At 45.3% G+C, this 20,240-nt stretch overlaps 1 protein-coding gene across 1 annotated transcript in view; it reads right to left on the bottom strand.

Annotated features, from left to right (window-relative positions):
• LOC142258836 (uncharacterized) overlaps window positions 1-9,134 on the bottom strand; it is a 167,302-nt gene extending 158,168 nt beyond the window's left edge. The window contains exons 1-3 of the mRNA XM_075331419.1: window positions 9,034-9,134; window positions 8,725-8,904; window positions 8,520-8,643 (exon numbers count right to left, since the gene is read on the bottom strand). Of these exons, the coding sequence (XP_075187534.1) occupies window positions 8,520-8,643; window positions 8,725-8,904; window positions 9,034-9,111 (382 nt within the window). The 5' untranslated portion in view covers window positions 9,112-9,134. The remainder of the gene's footprint in view (window positions 1-8,519; window positions 8,644-8,724; window positions 8,905-9,033) is intronic.
• Window positions 9,135-20,240: the final 11,106 nt, after the last annotated feature.

The raw sequence follows: 20,240 nt of genomic DNA, 5'->3' as shown, positions 1-20,240 counted from the left end.
AAGACAGGCCCGCACGTTCATACATACACTTAAAACATCACAGGGACATCGCACTCAGGATTATTCACAAATCTCAAATGAATTTTTACAATTCTATAAGAGTTTATACCAATCCCGGCCAGAAGAATCAACAGCAGAAACGGACAAGAGAAAACGCGGCATACATAACTACCTAGCCAATTTAAACCTCCCAACACTCTCCAAAGCACAACAAGAATCCCTGACAAAACCTTTTTCTCGTGCTGAGGTTCTGTCCACCCTATCCAGATGCCCCACGGGAAGAGCACCGGGTCCGGATGGCCTACCAACCATATATTATAAAAAGTTCTTTGATATCTTGGGGGACCACCTCCTGGCAGCATGCAATGCCCTACTTTTGGGCGATCCTATTCCCAAACAAACTCTGGAAGCCCATATATCATTGATACATAAGGAAGGGAAAGACCCGGAAAGCTGTGGAAGTTATAGGCCCATCTCGCTTTTGAATGTGGATTTGAAAATCTACGCTAGCTTAATCGCCAATCGGATTGCGGGAATCCTCCCTGACCTTATATCTCCGGAGCAATCTGGATTTATACGGGGAAGAGAAGGGAAGGACAATGCACTACGCTTACTCCATTTAATGCAATATGCTAGGACCCGGAGCTTGCCCCTGGTGCTTTTGGGAACGGATGCCGAAAAGGCGTTTGATAGGGTGGACTGGACCTTCTTGCGGGGCACGTTGGAGGCATTTCAGTTTCCTCAGATTGTCGTACATGCAATACTACAGATGTATACATCCCCCACAGCTAGAATTAAAATAAATAACACGCTGACTGACCCCTTCGATATTAAGAATGGAACTAGGCAGGGATGTCCCTTGTCCCCCCTACTTTTTGTCATGGTAATGGAGCCCTTGATACGCTCCATCCAACAAAACCGGGGAATTGAGGGGATTAACCTTCAGGGGATTCACCACAAGTCCGCCGCCTTTGCTGATGACTTGTTGGTAGTAATGTCCAGACCAGAAAGAGGCTTCCCTGCCTTCATGAACACCTTAGAAGAATATAGCCAATGGTCTAACTTTAAAATTAATCTCTCCAAATCGGAAGCACTGAGTCTAAACATCCAGAGTAAGGTCATTAACCGCCTTCAGAAGTCGTTCCCATTCAAATGGCCAAAAAGCCACATTACCTATCTCGGCATCAAAATAGGGAAAACCCCCAAATCACTTTTTGATCTAAATTATAAGCCTCTCCTCCCCAAACTTACTACGCAAATAGCCTCTTGGAAAGCGCCCTTCATCTCTTGGATAGGTCGGAAAAACCTAATCAAAAGCATCGTGCTTCCAAAATTCATATACCTCTTTCAAATGTTACCTATACTAGTCCCTAATTTTTTCCTCTCTAAGTGTAATTCTTTAATTTCTAATTATATCTGGAGCAAACAAAAACCAAGAATTAATTTTCACACTCTAAGCCTCCCAAAGGACAAAGGAGGAATGGGACTCCCCAACATATCCACATATTATAAAGCTGCAGTCCTCTCTAGAGCAGTAGACTGGGTCCGGCGCCCTCCGAATAAGCTATGGACGACAGTAGAGGAATACCTGGCCCCCTCACCCTTGCGTGCTCTTTTATTTGCCCCCCCTTGTCAGGAAAATAAAAGATCTTGTACTAACGAACTGACTAGAACACTTCTGGAAAATTGGAGTCGTAACATAGAGCTCTTGGCCCCTCCTCTCTCACCACTTACCCTAATCTCCGATATACTAGACTCCAGCCTGAATCTAGCCAACACCGCGAAGACTCCACACTCAAGTAATGCAAAGATCCCAGCTGTAGATCTTCTAAAAGATGGTTCTTTGGTTTCGAGGCAGGAGGTGGGTGAGATCCCCCTACTTTCTAAACTCACATTTCTCCATTACATGACAATAAAACGCACAATCCAACCATTACTGTTACAGTCCAGCCTCGCTAGACCCTTAACCACATTTGAATCACTTTGCTCGCAAACAAGGTCTCCCAAAAAAATCTTAGCTCGCTTGTATAACACTCTACTTACAAAAGAATTAGTAGTAAAAAGAGCTTACATATTGAAGTGGGAAAAAGATTTGAACATCACATTTACTGACGCTCAAACGTGCCAAATTTATGGTGCCTCACATGGACCATCATGTTGCGTGAGGGTTCAAGAGAGTTCCTTCAAAGTAGTGACGAGATGGTACATAGTCCCGGACACGGCCGCGGCTTGGCAGTCTGCCTCCTCGGGTCTCTGCTGGAGATGTGAGGGGGATAGAGGAACATATATGCACATTTGGTGGACGTGCCCCCGCCTCCAGATATTCTGGAGGATGGCAATCCAGTTGATTTTTGACCTTACAAACAAGCAGGAGGACCCAGATCCCATGCATCTATTATTAAATTTTCCAATGTGGCCTAATGATAAGGCTAACTCGAAACTGGTGTCCTTTGTGAGCTCAGCCTGTAAACTGCTGATTGCTCAATTGTGGCGTACGACTATGATACCCTCCTTCTCGCAGCTGTTACAGAAAATTGACCAATTGTACCACGCGGAGGAGCTCTCTGCCCTCTCACGACAACAACTGCTCTTCTTTGGGCAAGTCTGGAGGGCCTGGAAAGTCTACAAATCCAAACCTTCCTTTCCGACGGCGATTGCGCAGGAAATGACATAAAGAAACCTAGGTCGTCTTCTCCTCCCCATTAGGGGATTGAGTGAGCAGATAACCTAGTCCTGATTACTATAGACATATGATGGGTGGACCTAAGACCAACACCTTCCCCCTACTCCATTCCCCCCTCACCCCCCCCCCTTCATCTTCTCTTCCTCTCTCTAATCTCTTAGACCCTCTACCTCCTTCCCCAAAGCTGAGTTATAGAAGCCGGAGGGTTTTTCAGATTCCTCAGTGATTCCCTCCCCTCCTCCCCCCCCCCCCCCCCCCCACCTATATTTTCTTGTTGCAGTTATGTGTTCTTTCTTTCTTTGTTTTTTCTCCGGTAAATAAGAAAAAGGATAAAACTGGTTTTTCTCTTTATAATGTTATGAGAGTATGGCAAGATCGGGCTCGTCCTCCACTTCTCGATTGATATAACGACTTTTACTGGATCTGGGATCCTATCCCACGGAGGATATTGTATCTGGAAGGCGATTTAATGCATTTGAATGCAAACTAGATTAATGGTGATGCTAGAATTGCCTTTGATTTTTGTTATGTGCATATACTCTGTTAATATTGATTCAATAAACAAAACATTAAAACAAACAAAAATAAACCCAGCAATAAACTATGTATGCTCTAAGGCTAAGTTCACACACTATGTTTTTTTGACGCTGCGTTTTTGTGCGGTTTTTTGCGGCAAAAACTGAACCCGCGGCAAAAAAAGCAGCAAAAACGCATGCATTTTTACCGCGATTTGGTGCGTTTTTGCTCACTGCATTTTTATGCGTTTTTTTATCAGTGAACAATGCCATTAAAGATTGTTGAAAAAAAAAAGAAGAAAAAAGGTCTGATGTCATTTCCTTCTTCAATATGTTCTTCATTCTCCACTAGTGTATGCAGGAGACCAGACAGCTGCAGAACTACAAGACTCAGCATACTCCATCCAATAGTGTATGCAGGAGAGCAGGCGGCAGCTGCAGAACTACAAGGCTCAGCATACTCCATCCAGGACTGTATGCAGGAGTTTTTTGCCCCCCCAAAAAATTACGTGGGCTTCGCCATATTTTTGCATGCTAGCCAGGTACAGCAGGCAGGTACGGGCTGCCCCCAACCCCCAGCTGCCTATTTGTACCCGGCTGGGAACCAAAAATATAGGGAAGCCCTTTTTTTTTTTAATTATTTCATGAATTTCATGAAATAATTAAAAAAAAAAAAAATGACGTGGGCTTCGCCCAATTTTTGAGTCCAGCCAGGTACAACTAGGCAGCTGTGGATTGGAATCTGCAGTTCAGAGTGCCCAAGCTTTCTGGGCACCCCCGCTGCGAATTGCAGTCCGCAGCCACCCCAGAAAATGGCGCTTTCATAGAAGCGCCATCTTCTGGCGCTGTATCCAACTCTTCCAGCTACCCTGATGCCGGATGGCTCGCTGGGTAATGATGGGGCTAGGGCTAGCTGTATATTATCAGCTGGCCATAAGCCCGAAATTCATGGGGTCACGCCAATATTAGACATGGCCACCATGAATTTCTAGTAAAGATAAAAAAAAACACAACACAGAAAAATATTTTTATTAGAAATAAAACACAAAAAAATTAGTGACTCCATCTTTATTGAAATAAAGAACCCCCCCTCCCCTCCGCAGTAATCCTGGGTTAAGGGTCCCGCGTTGTCCAATCCGGATCCACTATCATCTGATCAGTTTGCTGGAAGACAAAGCGATCAGATGATGTGTCAGGTTCAAGGACGTGAATCACATCACACATCGGCTGATTGTATAAACGGCTTTTATACAATCAGCTGATGCATCAGTGCAAAAAAAAAATACTCACTTATGTGCTGATTACCGGCAGCTCCTGGAGCAATCGGACGGGAGTCTGATCCCGTCCAATCGCTGCAGGAGCTGCCGGTAATCAGCTGATCAAGTCTCCTGACGGCATTAGTTGATAGCTTAAGCTGGCCGGGCGCTAAAAAGCCGGCGTCACCGTGTGACTTACAATCAGCTGATGCCGTCAGGTACCGCATCACGTGACCGCAGCAGGTGATCCACCACCAGGTCCTGCAGCCATCGGACATGCCTGGGAGCTGGCACACAGCCAGAGCAGGGGTGGTGGTACCGGGAGAGGAGCTGGGAGCAGACATGGCACCGGGAGTCTGCAGACAGGTGAGTATGACTTTTGTTTTCTACTGTTCACTTCTGATTTCGCAGCTCCTTCCACCTCCTACCTGGGAGCGGACATGGCGCCCTACGGAAGGTGAAAGCAGCGGTGGAGGTACCGGGAGGATTCACGCTGTGTTTACTGACAGAAGGAATCCTCTTCCTCTACATGTCACTTTACTACCCACCCCTTGCGTTTATAGCTGCGTTTTTAGTCATAGAAACGCACTAAAATGCAGCTATATTTGCGTTTTTCAACATCTCATTGAAGTCAATGGGTGGAAAACGCAGTGAAAAACGCAAAAATAATTGACATGCTGCGTTTTTCTGGGCTGCTAAAACGCAAAAACGCAGCTAAAAAAAACTGCTGTGTCCAGACAGCAAAAATGAAAACTCATAGACTTTGCTGGGGAAGCAAAGTCATGCAGTTTTGTGAGCAAAAACGAAAAATGCGCAAAAACGCAGCAAAAAATGTACTGTGTGAACTTACCCTAAATGTGGCATGGAGAAGACAGATTTATTTCATCACCTTTGGGAGTGTGCGAGGATTCGGGGGGTTTGGAAGAGCGTCCATTCAGTCTTACAAACCACATATAACATTATATTTCCATTGACGCCACAATGGGCTATCTTCAACATTCTTGAGGAAGACCAGCTAAAAGTACGAAAACATACTAAAGCAGCTCTTATTATATGGGCCTCGGCCACTAGAAAAAGTATATTACATAAGTGGCTTAGTCCAGGACCCCCATCATTATCACTCATTCAAACAAAGGTCATGTTCATATGTAAAATGGACTGGCTGGATGCTCTTTCAGACAAAGAAAAGCTGACAAGGAAATTCATTGAAATATGGTCCATTCATACCCACGTTACAAGATGTCACCAGAGCCAGGCTTAGATCTCAGTCTGAGCCCACATTGTGGTACCTGTTAGGACTTATAAGTGGACACAACCCAATTCCATAATAATAGATGCTATAAGTTAAAGGGCGCACGCAGAGAGGGGGGGGGGGGTGTTGGGGACTGTTTGGGCTTATTTTGATGTATTAATGTTTCAATTTTTGTTATTATTATCTTTGACATGCATATTGTATTCTGAAACTTAATAAAAAGAAATTAAAAAATAATCACATGTAATTAAATATGGTATCCCTGAAAAGGTTGTCTCATCCGGCAATAAACAAGCCACCATACAGCTCCATCAGTGGAGAGATCAAAGAGTTACAGCTCTCAGAATAGCGATGCAAAATCATTTTTTTTTCCTATAAAATAGTTTTAATTGTGTGAAGGAAACAAAACATGAAATAAATATAAATGTGGTATTGCTGTAATCGTCCTGACCCGCGGAATAAAGCCGACTCATCACTTTTACCACACGGTGAAAGACATGAAAGATAAATACATTTCTGAATTGTTGGTTTTTGTTCATTCCCAAGAATCACAATAAAGAGTGATCAAAAAATGTGTCTGAAAATGATACAAATAAAAACGCCAACACATCCCGTAAAAAGAAAAGCCCTCACATGACTCGTAGAAGAATTAAACAATTGTAGCTCTCAAAACATGAAATAAAAACTTTAATGGTTGTTTTAGTGTGTGATAGTAGCCAAACGTAAAAACCTGATATAAACCCTAATCACTTATACCTCACCATATCATATAAATTCTTGACCTGCTGTTGATTTGTTTGTTCTGCCTCCCAAAGATCGCAGTAAGGCGTGACTCACAGTTATCCTGCTCTCTACACTGAGAACTTACACAGGGGTTAAATCTCTGAAATACGAGATTCAGATGAAACCCTGAATGGAACATTCCCTATAAGGAGGCAGATGGAGACACTATGTACTATCTATGGCCTATGAGCCGGGGGTGTTCATTTTTTTTAAGTGTGCAGAAAAAGAATGGTTGGCCACAGTTTTGTGTATTTCTGAAAAGACAGACACCGCAGAACAGAGGCGAGATGGAGACCAGACTAAGGCTATGTGCACACGTCCATGCTGCAAATTCTGAAGCGATTTGAACAGTGCATTGCGCATCAAATCGCTGTTGAAACACTGCGTACTGGATGCAGTGTGTCTGCAGAATAGATGCCAATTCCATGCGCTCGGGAAGCTGCCTCTCCCATAGACGGAGTGGGAGCAGCATCCAAAGCGCACGAAAGAAGTGACATGCTGCATTTTTAAACGCAGAGATTGTCAAATTTTTGACTCTCAAAACGCTGCATTCAAAAAAGCATCACGCGCACGGATTATGCACAATCTTCATAGACAGGATGCATGCATTTATGCTGCAGTGTTATACGCAGCGTAAATGCATGAAATTATGCAAAGTGCGCACATAGCCTAACACTGCTGCTTTATTACAGTGAATGGATCCCTTGGGGGTTTCACCTGAATCATGCCATTTGGAGATTTACATGTAAACCTATAACACTAATAGGTCGAGGAGAAGGGCGTAGCCTCACTGCGCCTTAAACCAGGCTTACTCGAAGTGGTATAATTGAGTACCTAGTCATCACCAGAGCCGTAAGGTTTGACTTTGCTGATAGTAGGCACCAGGTACCAATTTAAGGCAGTCCCTAGTTGTCGCAATCCACCAAGAGGGGAGTGGTGCCCAGCGAGAAAGATGGGGTGGGAACCACTGCCTCTAGGGAAGAACAGGAAAGATAACCTCTGTCACATACTCTTACCAACCCTGAGCTCCTCGATGTCCCAAGACAGGTTTTTTCACCTTGTGTGTCGATCCTGTATTTATCCCTGTCTTAATCTAACTACAACCGTGTCTAGTGAGCAGGGCAGGAGGAACACTAGTCCTGCTCTATAATAATTTCACGAAGGGAAAATCACAGACAAGGAAAAAAGAAACCGTATTCCAAAAGAACAGGTGGGTAAAAAAATAAGGGAAGCAAAATAAATCAAAAGGGAGATACTGAATACCACTACACCAAACAAACTTCCAAGCAGCAATCTCTAGGATCAAGTCAGAAATGATTTCTCTTTCCATGACTCACACTCCCATGCCAGGAACATGGAATGGCAAGCTAACACTGGCGAATACTAAGGCAAAGAGGTGAGTTCTTAAACCAGATGGCAGTGGAGAAAATCAGAACAGCTAAGAAAACTTAGGACGGTAAGCAGAGAAAAACACAAGGGTCTGCTTAACCCTAGCAGGGTGAGCACAAGGATAGTCTGCACAGCTAACTGGAAGGCAAAACAGGTCCAACCAGTGCTTGTGTGTGCGGCGACCTTTTGACCTATGGAATAGGGGTGACCTCTTTCTGTCCTGATACCCCCGTAACAAAACCCTGATGTAAGATCTCTGCATAGAACACAGGATAAATGTGATCCAAAAGTCACAGACAGATGGAGAATCTATGATCAGCTCTAATCCTGCCGTCTCCACCGCTCTCATTACACAAGTATAACACATATAATACTGGAGGATAAAACAAGACTGAGCACAAGACATTCACAGCCGTCTACACATCATAGGGGGATTTCATGGCACCTTCTCTCCATCTACCTGATGATCCTGAGGAACATCGGGGTCTTCTTGTTTACAGTCCTGTGGGAGAAGAGGACGGGGACATCTCTCTGGTGTTGTCCTCTTACTGGATAGACCTGGAGGAGGCACATACAGGGACTGAATTCATTCCTTACATACAGATAATTATAGGCCGTGTGTATTTAGTCCTGTCTATTACCTGGTGATGTGAGGGGCTGGGGAACCTCCATCATGACGTCCTTGTACAGATCTTTGTGTCCTTCTAAATACTCCCACTCCTCCATGGAGAAATAGACGGTGACGTCCTGACACCTTATAGGAACCTGACACATACAATAGTACCGTCACCCCCGATCCCTTCATAGCGTTACTGTATAATTTCCCAGCATTCCCAGCTGTGTCACCTCTCCAGTCAGCAGCTCAATCATCTTGTAGGTGAGTTCTAGGATCTTCTGGTCATTGATGTCCTCATGTATCGGGGGGTGAGGTGGAGGCCCCGTGATTGGGCTCAGGGGTCTTCCCCATCCCTCAGACACAGGGGCCTGACAGCGCTCACTAGAGGTCTTCTTCACTACTGTGTAATCCTGGTTATGGAGAGACACAGTAATAAATCTCACTCCAGACATTTCCAGAGTCCTCACCTCTCCAGTTCTGTCCATCTGTTATTCCCATAGATAAGAATGATGTAATGTGACGTCATCAGAATCTCTCACCTCTCCAGTAAGCCGGAAGAGGATCTCTAGGGTGAGGTGTAATATCCTCTCCGCCATCTTGTCCCTGTCCATATCCATCCTTCACGGGGCAATCAGGAGAATTCTCTTTTATAGAAGATCTCCACTGAGAGGATCCGATATTGTAGGGACCTGAATGGGGAGAAGATGACGATGTAACATCATAAAGAATCCGCTGTAATAATACAATTACTGGAGATACAAGAAATCTCCTTCACTATAGGGAAAACACTGAGAATATAACAAGATGGAGACGACATTTCCCAGTACAGAGGCTGGAATATCAGCAGAACGTATGTGACCGAGACAGATAGAGCCGCCGCCATTATATCTGAGGAGCAGAGAGAGGAACCTCCCCCGCCCCAAATAGTCTCAGAGCTGAAGGGGTTAATGTCCCCTGCCCCAGTAATGGGGAATCTCCACACACCTCCACCTGCAGAGCCGCACACTAGATATATGGCTGCTCTGTGCTTACAGGACCTGTGATGATGTCACATGGAGGGGAGGAGTCAGGGGTCACATGATCAGCTCTTCCATGTAGGTAGAGGATAAAGGGAACCTGTCAGCAGAAATTCCTCCCAAAACCTAAAAGATTCCCCCTCTGCAGCTCCTGTGCTGCATTCTGGAAAGGTTCCTGTTATTGTGCCCCATGTGAGACCAAAATAAAGACTTTATAAAGTCTTACCTTTTCCTATGCAAATCTTTTTTTTATAGTCACAGGGGCGGGCTTTCTGGCGTCCTTTATTCTCCCTCCTGGTCCTTTATGCCGTCCCCCATCGCTCCTTTCCATAGCTGATGACACCGCCCAGTGCTCCTGCGGTCCCCGCGCATGGCCAGTTGAGGCCAGTTGATGTTGTTTGCGTGGGGTTGCGTGCAGGAGGGCTGATGTTACATGTGTGTGGAAGGGTGATGTTATGTGCGGGGGGCTCTGTGCTAAGGGAGCTGCATGGTGGGGGGTTGCATAGGGAAATGGGTGATTTTACTCGCATGGGGCTGCATTGGCAATTGGCTGATGTTACGTGTGTGGGACTATGTGCTTGGGGGCTGCGTGGAGGAGGGGGTTATATTCTTAGCGTGGGTCTGTGTGGTGATGTATGGGGTGATGTTACTCGAATGGATCGAGATAACAGTGCAACCCAGGATTAAGTTACATAGTTAATCGCCTTCAGGGCACACTAGACAAAACACTATATGCACAATGGATATACAGATACAATGGTCAGATAGGCAGACACAGGAGGTAATACAAGAGGTATAAGTAGACTTACATAAGTCATTTACCAGGTAGATGTTTAGGCCTTGGTGCAGGCAGAAACATGGGAGGTGTGTGGTGCCAGGGGTTTCCGATTATTTCCACCACGATACACAGCGTACCCTCCCTAGAAAACAACACTTGACGACTGCCTGACCCTGGAAATAAGCTCTTGGTCAGTAACTCCCTTTCCCGCCCACTGAATGGTCCTACTCCCTCCCCTGGGTCTGATGGATGAAAACTCCCAAAAACCTATAAAAGGTCAGAACTTCTCACTGGGAGGTCGTACAGTGGCTATTCTGGTGCCATTGGATCTGGACAGGCCCTAATTATGCTTGGAGACCAAATACAGCTTCACTGTCTGGCTTTTACTAGCCATTCTCCGTATCTCCCCACCCCGGGGTGCTGGGGAGAGTTGAGACCCATGTGCGTGTATGGCCTGTCCCTGCAGTCCCGGAAATATAATCAATGTACGATTAGGATATACGATGATTTCATAACTCCTTATGTTATTACGTCTCCTGTTTGTCTGAAGAATGTGAAGCCTGAACTCACAGCAGGGGGTTCATCCTGGCAGAAACTTGTCCCAGCTATCAGCTGCTGGAGGAGTGAGGTTTTCCCTTTGAACCTGGTGACACTGGACCACCTGCTGACCCTGATATCCTGTCTCAGATTCACTGTTTGAATCCAGATATACTGGCAGGGCAACTGCCCATATTTTTCACAGCGGCCAAAGTCAGAAAGATGAGCATAATTCTTCCTGACGAGCATAATAATAATATGGTTTTGACAAAAAAAAATATTTTCGGTAATCAATTTTTTTACAGAAGAAAAGTACAGCGATGGGGTCTAATGTGGCCCCACCGTATGCCAACATTTTATGCCTGCCTTTGAAGATCATTTTGTATATCAACATCCTCTGTTTAGACAGTGTGTGGTTATTTGGAGGCGTTTTATAGACAATGTGTTTTTGGTTTGGAAGGGTGACGTACAGTCACTTAATAGTTTCTTTAAGGATATTAATGAGTCTTTATCTGATATCACCTTTACATTGCACCAGGATGCATCTTCTATCAATTTTTTGGACACACAGGTGACCCTCGACACTGATGGTCAGGGCCGGATTATAGGCGGGGCAGGTGGGGCTTCAGCCCAGGGGCCCCCACCACAAGAGCTTCTGAGGGGGCCCCCACCACCATCAGTGTGGGCGCCATTTTATTAAGGTTCAGGACCACACTGTACCTTTAAAGAATTTCAATCCGGCCGTCACTGTGCTGCAGACACGCCCACTGCATGCTGTGTGGGCTGAGTCTGCAAGGATGACGTCACCGCGCGCCTGCTGTTGCTGCTTCTTCGTGCCGTACAGGAGCTTGTGGGAGGACCGGAGCAGAGGCCTCTGTGAATGACGGTGAGTGTGACGTCATCCATCATGGTGCCGGGCAGGAGGCTGCAGTGAGGAGGGAGCAGGACGGGATTCCATAGTGTCAGCGGCAGCTCTGCCGGCGGGATCAGTGTGAGTTATTGCAGGAGTGTGACCTGCTGCAGATCAGGTCAGGCTGTCAGTGCCGGGTCATCGGCCTCATCCCTCCCCTCCAATAACTCACACTGATCTTCAGCACAAACATCACTACACAGATCCTGCACTGATCACATCTGAGCCTGCAGCACACATTACACTATATGGCCCATATTACATATAGAATATGTGAGGTCCTGTAGGCCCAGGTGTGATCAGTGCAGGGCATTGTATATCTGTGTATATACCACATTCAGTGTACAGAGCAGTGTGATATACTGTGTACATGGTATATCACATCCAGTGTACAGAGTAGTGTGATATACTGTGTACATTATATACCACATCCAGTGTACAAAGCAGTGTGATATACTGTGTACATGGTATACTACATCCAGTGTACAGAGCAGTGTGATATACTGTGTACATGGTATATCACATCCAGTGTACAGAGTAGTGTGATATACTGTGTACATGGGATACCACATCCAGTGTACAGAGCAGTGTGATATACTGTGTACATGGTATATCACATCCAGTGTACAGAGTAGTGTGATATACTGTGTACATTATATACCACATCCAGTGTACAAAGCAGTGTGATATACTGTGTACATGGTATACCACATCCAGTGTACAGTGCAGTGTGATATACTGTGTACATGGTATACCACATCCAGTGTACAGAGCAGTGTGATATACTGTGTACATTATTTACCACATCCAGTGTACAGAGCAGTGTGATATACTGTGTATATGGTATACCACCTCCAGTGTACAGAACAGTGTGATATACTGTGTACATGATATACCACATCCAGTGTACAGAGCAGTGTGATATACTGTGTACATGGTATACCACCTCCAGTGTACAGAGCAGTGTGATATACTGTGTACATGGTATACCACATCCAGTGTACAGAGCAGTGTGATATACTGTGTACATGATATACCACATCCAGTGTACAGTGCAGTGATATACTGTGTACATGGTATACCACATCCAGTGTGCAGAGCAGTGTGATATACTGTGTACATGGTATACCACATCCAGTGTACAGAGCAGTGTGATATACTGTGTACATGGTATACCACATCCAGTGTACAGAGCAGTGTGATATACTGTGTACATGGTATACCACATCCAGTGTACAGAGCAGTGTGATATACTGTGTACATGGTATACCACATCCAGTGTACAGAGCAGTGTGATATACTGTGTACATGGTATACCACATCCAGTGTACAGAGCAGTGTGATATACTGTGTACATGGTATACCACATCCAGTGTACAGAGCAGTGTGATATACTGTGTACATGGTATACCACATCCAGTGTACAGAGCAGTGTGATATACTGTGTACATTATATACCACATCCAGTGTACAGAGCAGTGTGATATACTGTGTACATGGTATACCACATCCAGTGTACAGAGCAGTGTGATATACTGTGTACACACATCAGATGGCATATAATGTGTATATTGTATAACATCTGGTGTCTGTATCACAGTAAACCCGGTCAAATGCTGGGGCCCTGAGCTGCCGGGGGGCCCAATCGCGGTGGCAGGAGTGGCGTACCGCTAGTCAGGGGGCCCGGTGCCAGTGCTGTCACCAGCCTCCCCCCCGCCAAGGATCGCACTTTCAATTGTATCGGCATCGCAGTTGCCGATACAATTGAGAGCAATGATGAGATTGGGCGGCTCTCTCTCAGGATTCTCCTCACTATCTCTGTTAGCACTCTGAGAGCTCTGCAGCGGAGCACGGTGACGTCATCACTGCGCGCCTGCTGATAGGTCGAACGACAGCAATGGACGCGCCGAGGAGACCGGAGCAGCGGGGGAACGAGGAGAAGTGAGTATGTACAATCACTGTGGCCAGACGACCATGGGGGTACATTAAATGATATGGCGGCTGTACACTACATGAGGATGCCTATTGCTATCTGGTTCTCTGCACTGTGCTATATACTGGCTGTATACTACATGAGGGTGCCTAATGCTAACTGGCTCTGCACTGTGCTATATAGGGGCTGTATACTACATGAGGATGCCTAATGCTATCAGGGTCTGCACTGTGCTATATAGGGGCTGTGTACTATGTGAAGGTGCTTAATATTATCTGGTCTGCTCTGTGCTATATAGGGGCTGTGTACTATGTGAGGATGCCTAATTCTATTGGCTCTGCACTGTGCTATATAGGGGCTGTGTACTACGTGAGGATGCCTAATGCTATCTGGGTCTGCACTGTGCTATATAGGGGCTGTGTACTACATGAGGGTGCCTAATGCTATATGGGTCTGCATTGTGCTATATGGGGGCTGTATACTACATGAGGGTGCCTACTGCTATATGGGTCTGCACTGTGCTATATGGGGGCTGTATACTACATGAGGGTGCCTACTGCTATATGGGTCTGCATTGTACTATATGAGGACTGCTTATTGTAATATGGGTGCTGCATAGTGCCATATGGGGGCTGCATAGTGCCATATGGGGGCTGAATAGTGCCATATGGGGGCTGCATAGTGCCATATGGGGGCTGCATAGTGCCATATCGGGGCTGCATAATGCCATATCGGGGCTGCATAATGCCATATCGGGGCTGCATAATGCCATATCGGGGCTGCATAATGCCATATCGGGGCTGCATAATACTATATGGAGGAATATTGAGGCTGCATAATACTATACCCCCAGAGTTGTATGTCCCTTCCACCCCAGAGCTGTATACCCCAAGAGCTGCATGTCACCCCCCACCTCAGAGCTGTTTGTCCCCCCACCTCAGAGCCACTGCCCCCCTCTAGAGCTGTATGCCCCCCATTGCTCCATACCCCTTTCCTTAGTAATATTTATGCCCCCCCAGTAATGTGTATGTCTCCAGCCTCTCTTGTGATGTGTATATACATCGGTGTTAGTGTGCTCTATGTGCGGCCATGTCTGTTAGTGACTGCCACCAATCAGCGTGGCACAGACACATGCCCAGGAGGAGTTGGATGGAGACAAGCGGGGAGGTGAATGAGACTGTTGCCGGCTTCCCAATATTAAAAATATAAAAATGTGTCTGTGTGTGCATGTATGATGTGTCTTTATGTCTATTTATGTGTTTTTGTGAATTTCTCTTTAAATATATATGTGTACATATGCCTGTATGTGAATGTATCTGTGCATGTCTATGTGTGGATGGGGCCCACTGAGACTCTTTCGCCCAGGGCCTACAAAAACCTGGAGCCGGCCCTGCGCATACCAGTCATGTATTCTCCTGTACACTGTACAGGGGCGTACCTTTGGGGGGCATGCGGCATATTTGCATATTTATCAGGGGGGCACCATTGGAAAGTGTGAGGCAGCAGTATGGTGGGAGAAAATTGTAAGTAGACAGTATTGGGAAAGAAAAGTGTGAGGGGCATAGAATAGAGACTGGGTAGTGGTGGGGGATAAGCAGTATAGAGAAGGGGCAGCATGGTGGCCAGTGAAAGGCCACAGTATGGAGGGCACAGTATGCTGAGGAGGGGGACTGTGAGACGGAGGTACAGTATAGTGACTGTATAGTGAAGGAGATAGACAGTATAGAGAAGGGGCAGCATGGTGGCCAGTGTGAGGGCACAGTATGCTGAGGAGGGGGAATGTGAGACTGAGGTACAGTATATTGACTGGATAGTGAAGGACATAGGCAGTATAGATAAGGGGCAGCAAGGTGGCCAGTGTGAGGGCACAGTATGGAGGGCACAGTATGCTGAGGAGGGGGAATGTGAGACTGAGGTGCAGTATAGATAAGGGGCAGCAAGGTGGCCAGTGTGAGGGCACAGTATGGAGGGCACAGTATGCTGAGGAGGGGGAATGTGAGACTGAGGTGCAGTATATATAAGGGGCAGCAAGGTGGCCAGTGTGAGGGCACAGTATGGAGGGCACAGTATGCTGAGGAGGGGGAATGTGAGACTGAGGTGCAGTATAGTGACTGGATAGTGAAGGAGATAAGCAGTATAGATAAGGGGCAGCATGGTGGCCAGTGTGAGGGCACAGTATGGAGGAGGGCACAGTATGCTGAGAAGGGGGAATGTGAGACTGAGGTGCAGTATTTATATCTAAATGCTACAGTGCGTGCTCTACTGTTATGGCTAAAATTGTTAACGTTATTGGGCCCCCACCAGATTTTCTGCCCAGGGGCCCCCACCAACCTTAATCTGGCCCTGCTGATGGTATAATTAACACTAATCTTTTTGTAAAATCTACAGAGTATAAAGCCTGCTCCACTTCACAAGCTAACATCCAGCCCATTTAAAAATATCTCTCCCTCAATCACAACTCCATCGGATTGACCACATTGTAAGTAATGAGGGAATACGCAACCAACAACACAAAGAAATGGACCTGAAGTTTAGATCTTGGGGGTAGCTGGATAATATTCTATGGATAAGATCTACATCTAGACCATATATTGTACAGATAGATAGAATAATGTCGCAGGCGGGGAGGACGCCGCCGCCGCTGCTGCGCTCTCGCTAACGCTCGGGTCCGGCGCTACTTCTCGGTGGCTCGAGCGGTGGGCCGGATCCGGGGACTCGAGCGGCGCTCCTCACCCGTGAGTGAAAGGGGTGGTTGGTTTGGGGGATTTAGTCCGTGACGCCACCCACGGGTCGTGGTGAAGATGGGCACCACCGCTACTGATGACGGGGATCCCGGGAGCGATGGTAGGGAGCAGCTGGGATGTTGTTTTCCCCCTCCGTGGGTAGGGGTCAGTGGTCCCGGGGCCCGATGATGTGACGGGGAGGCAGGGTTGGTGAGGTGCAGGGTTGCAGGGACAGCGCGGCGCGGTGCCGGATGGCACGGGTGTACTCACTAAGAAATGTACAAAGTCCTTGGTAAACCAAACGGCTGGATTGACGGGTCCCGCAGCCGGCTGCTGTGTCTCTCCCCAGACAGGTGATGGCGGCTGTCTTTCCCTGCACCTTGATGTTCTCGTTTGACTACTATGGATCCCCAACGGTAGTCCGCTCCCCGGTGTATGGGTACCGGAGGTGCCCGTTTGCCCGCAGGCGCTGGCCCTCGGGTCTCTAGCCTTAGGCGGTAGCTGTATACCCTCACGGTGTTGGCGGTTGCCTTCAATCGGGACTTTTGCTGTTAGGAAACTCCTGGGGTTCCAGTCACATTCGGATCTGACTATTGTCGGCGGCTCCAATCCTGGTCGGGGTCCGATGGCCCTGCCTGTGTGTGCTGGCTTCACTTCGCTCCCCGGTTAGTACCGGCGGGCCGTCGCCTGACCCCGGTCCTATGGTTCCGCGTTGCTCCAACACTCCTGCAGACAGCCACCACCGTCTGCCAACCTTGCTGTCAGTGCCTGGGCCACAACCCAGACACCCAAGTGCTTGCTCCTCTCACTTCAAACTCCCAACTCTATCTTTTCCACTCCTCACTTCTAACTGACACTTTTCCCGCCTCCAGGCCTGTGAACTCCTCGGTGGGTGGGGTCAACCGCTTGGCTCCGCCCCACCTGGTGTGGACATCAGACCCTGGAGGGAGGCAACAAGGGTTTTGTGTTTGGCTGGTGTCCCTGTCTAATGGGGGTGGGGTGTTTGTGTGTTATTTGTGATGACCTGGCTAGTCCAGGGCGCCACATTCCCCCTTGGTGAAATGCAGACCGTCCGCAGGCTGCCCATCCATCACCGGTTTTGGTTTTTTTTCAAAACTGTAAAAATATAAACTAACATGTAAACATTTTGCAGATAACAGGATGGCTGGGAGAAAAACGGGTTAAATGCTGCGCTAGAAAACCACGATTCTGATGGATAGAATAAATCCTTTCCTTTAATGGCACAAGTCAACGCGTTTCGAAAGCATATCCGCTTTCTTCATCAGGACAAGACAGTACAAAAAAAGAGAACAGTATGACAAGCGTTGCTGCACGGTGAGAGATATAAAGCCTTGAACAAAGTGAGTGGACACGTCATCCGGATTGACGTCAAAGAACCAGTGACTCATTGCCACGTGGAGGTTTTCAGTTGAAAAGAAAAAAAAGGAGAAAAGAGAAGTGGGAGAGAGAAAAAAAGGGGTTTATGACCGTGATTAAAGATAGGGTGTAACCGGTTACACTTACTGAAGTGTTGAATATATGAACAAATTTAATATAACTAGGACAAAGAGAAAAAAAAATTTTTTGTGACACTGAAAAAAAGACATAAATTATCGTGAAAAAATATAAAAATATATATATAAATATACAAGTGTACAAAAAGTTTTTTGTATATATAAATGTGTATAATTTTGACTTGGCAATTTTTTGCTGTGAAAAAATAGAAATAAAATAAAAATGTAGATAAATATGATATATTAAATTGATGTGATGTATTTAAATTGATGCGATATATTATGAAATGTTAAGAGGATATAATAAAAAATTAAAACGAAAAAATAAATAAAAAAGATGAAAAAGATGTATGTCTATTAGATTATACATATATAACTATACCTATGTGTAAAAACTTTTTCCTTTAAAATATATATGACAAGTGTGAATATAATGCAAATGAAAAAATTCACATCGGCTAGTATATTTAAGTGTGTATGGGAAAAAAATATATATATTCGTGCTCTCAACCAATGCTTATGAAAAATGATGAACAAAAATCCTTCTGTCCCATTGGAAATGTAAGCCGGTGTGTTAGGAGAAGCAGAACCGCTGCAATAGTGGATGTGTGAGGCAGGGGTGAAGAAAGTTCAAGCCACATCGTGAGAAAAAATGTACCGAGCAGGCATAGGCAGGCACCGCTCAATACACTACGATAGTAAGTATGTGAAGCAGAGGTGAAAAGAGTTCAAGCTAGATCGTGGGAAAAAAATCTACTGAGCATGCGTAAGCAGGCACCGCTCATTATTGTCTGACCCCACTGCCAAAGGAGATGCTAAGGCAAGGCGTGGGAAAAAATGAAAAGACGCATACGTGTATGGAAAAGAACGTCTGAATAAAACATCAGAAATACCAGAGGAACAATTTGTAACTACTGCATATAAACAAATCCATTAGTGCAGGGGGATGCACACTAGTGAAACAAAGAAAGAAAGCAAGGTGCAAGCAGGAAATAAGAGCCGATTAAGTGCGCTCCCGACAAATACAAGCGTATATATATATGCATTATGATCGCATTACACAATTTAAAAACATGCACAACCCAAATAGAGAAGATATACAATAAGAAGAAAGACGATTTTGCAGGTAAAATGACAAACCAACATGCATATATCTATGTGTACACTCTTATTAGTAAAAAGTCTGTTTAGACCATAGGAAATGGGGGCTATAAACATGGTACAGTTTGCAAATTAAATAAAATATAATATATAGTGTATACATATAAAACTTGCTATAAAAAAGAAATATTGGCTATTAAAATTGGCTTCGTAAAATTGGGCTGCATGCTGATATTAAGAAACAAATAAAGGAATTATTCATCAATAAATAAAAATATATATATAAAAATAGTTTTTAATAAAAAAATTTTTTTTATTAATTAAATACGATGATAATAAGAAAGATAAAAATTAAAAATTAATAATTAATAAAAAAGATCCATAATTTCATTAAGGCCATGGGGTTTTAGAGTATCAAGCTTATGTATCCAATATGTTTCCTTTTTGCTCAACAATTCCATTCTATTTAACGCATCTGATGGAATTTGTTCAATAGGGGTAATTTTAAAAGACATTGTCTTACCATGAGATAAGGCACAATGTCTTGACAAACCATGCAGCATGAAGCCTATTTTGACATTATGCCTGTGAGAGTTTAACCTGCAATGTAGAGGTTGACAAGTCCTCCCAACATATTGCTTACCACAGATACAGTCTATCAAATAGATAACAAAATTAGACTGACAAGTTAGATGGTCCTTAATAGGAAATTCCTCAGATCCCCTGAATGAACAAAAGGATATCCTGTTATGGTGAATACTCTTACAACATAGACAGTTCTTAACGTTGCATTTAAACGACCCCAAAGGCAAAATGCTGGTTTTGGTACACTGTGCCTTTTTCAACCTACTAGGTGCTATGATGTTCCTGATGGTAGGGGCTCTCCTGAAAGTGATGCACCGTGCAGCAACGCTTGTCATACTGTTCTCTTTTTTTGTACTGTCTTGTCCTGATGAAGAAAGCGGATATGCTTTCGAAACGCGTTGACTTGTGCCATTAAAGGAAAGGATTTATTCTATCCATCAGAATCGTGGTTTTCTAGCGCAGCATTTAACCCGTTTTTCTCCCAGCCATCCTGTTATCTGCAAATTCTGTATCGGGGCTGCTGCTGACCACTGCTGCATTATCAGCCTATATGCTTATATTGGAGTTGTGCCAGTCACAACTGAAGCAGGTGAGTACCTGTCTTTACTTGTGCATACCTTTGTCTACCAGATAAGACCCTATTTCTGCG

Source organism: Anomaloglossus baeobatrachus (assembly GCF_048569485.1).
Source record: "Anomaloglossus baeobatrachus isolate aAnoBae1 chromosome 5 unlocalized genomic scaffold, aAnoBae1.hap1 SUPER_5_unloc_13, whole genome shotgun sequence".
Lineage (NCBI taxonomy): Eukaryota > Metazoa > Chordata > Amphibia > Anura > Aromobatidae > Anomaloglossus > Anomaloglossus baeobatrachus.
The sequence above is the reverse complement of the archived record's forward strand: the minus strand, read 5'-3'. Positions and strand labels throughout refer to the sequence as shown.